This window comes from Fukomys damarensis, unplaced genomic scaffold (assembly GCF_012274545.1).
Source record: "Fukomys damarensis isolate Sample0158 unplaced genomic scaffold, DMR_v1.0_HiC HiC_scaffold_42702, whole genome shotgun sequence".
Classification (NCBI taxonomy): Eukaryota; Metazoa; Chordata; class Mammalia; order Rodentia; family Bathyergidae; genus Fukomys; species Fukomys damarensis.
Window position 1 is genome coordinate 1 of NW_022943614.1, and position 1,487 is coordinate 1,487.

General features: G+C 44.6%; 1 protein-coding gene across 1 annotated transcript; it reads left to right on the forward strand.

Moving 5' to 3' along the window:
• Positions 1-326: 326 nt before the first annotated feature.
• Positions 327-1,320, forward strand: LOC104860020 (GMP reductase 2; the record flags this gene model as incomplete). The annotated part of the gene is made up of 2 exons (XM_010621029.2): positions 327-520; positions 727-1,320. Coding segments are annotated over 2 exons (384 nt in total), but the record flags the coding sequence as incomplete, so codon positions are not given.
• Between the last annotated feature and the right edge of the window lie 167 nt (positions 1,321-1,487).

Genomic DNA, 1,487 nt, shown 5'->3' on the forward strand with positions numbered 1-1,487 from the left:
ACAAAAAAAAAAAAAAAAAAAAAAAAAAGGAAAAGAAACTTCTTCAGACTTGAAGTCCTAATCACTTGGAAGCAGTAAAATGAAATGACCAACAGATGGCAAAAGCAACAAAAGGGAGAGCAGAAGTCTGGCAAGGATTTCCCAGAGATTCTTTTAAAAATCATGAGGAAATCAGGTCTTTTGAGTGAAGGCCACTGAGTAGTGGGCCTGTTTGGAATGTGGGTCAACTAAGGAAACAGAACTGGGAAGATGCTTGAGTCACTATTCAGGACTGAGAATTTGGCATGAGTTGTTTTTGAGGGAGGTCATGTGGGCACCTTGACTAGCTACATCTTTTCCCCACCTTCTTGATTTTGGCAGGGGCAGGGGCTGACTTTGTGATGCTGGGTGGCATGCTGGCTGGGCACAGTGAGTCAGGTGGTGAGCTCATTGACAGGGATGGCAAGAAGTACAAGCTTTTCTACGGAATGAGTTCTGAAATGGCCATGAAGAAGTATGCTGGTGGTGTGGCTGAATACAGGTATATATGGAGGCCCAGCAGCTGAGGGTTTTTGGAGAAGGTATCTATGTAGGGTGGTGTCAGAACTCATGGCTCATAGGAGAAAACTCTACAATTCCCAGGAGGAAATGTTGAAATGGGGCTAAATGGGGCCAAATGCTAAAGAGCATTAGGCTTAAGGAATCCAGAACAAGAAGGTAATGTAATAATGTTTTTCTTATTCCAAGGGCTTCGGAGGGAAAGATTGTGGAAGTCCCTTTTAAAGGAGATGTAGAACATACCATTCGTGATATCCTAGGGGGAATCCGATCTACATGTACTTATGTGGGAGCAGCTAAGTTGAAAGAGTTGAGCCGGAGAACTACCTTCATCCGAGTCACCCAGCAAGTGAATCCAATCTTTGGTGATGCATGTTAGACCTGAGCAGTTCTGGCACTGGAACTCCACCACAGGGCCACCCAAGTGGCTCCTCACCCAGCTCCTGTGCCTGTGTACGACTCTGTGGCTTCCTCTCATCTCACTGCTGAGGGCTCCTGCAGTACCTCTAGTTCTTTATCTGCACGCACAAAATGCCCAAGGCACTCTCTGGGGCAGAAGTTAGGAAGAAGACAAAAATGAGGAAATGAAGATGTTCTAATGTGAAGCTGGGGACCCAGAATGCTGAAGATTAAAAGGATTGATTGATGTGTGTTTTATATGGTCTTGATCTGGAAGAAGCAAGCATTTACAATCATGTTTTTAATTAGCCTCATTAAATGACATCCACAGGTATCTCAAATTCAAAAGTGTTAAAATAATAAAGAGAGCTCATGGATTGTAAAGAGATGGTGGATTTCTGCGCAGTACTGGCATCTGAGTATTGTTCCACCATGGTCAGAGTAGGAACAGCACAGACTCCCCGGGATCGCCAGAGTAACCCTTCTCAGCACCTGTGATTAACACTTTCCAAGGAAGGAAAAAGGCAAAGGGGCTCCTCCAGCTCTAACAA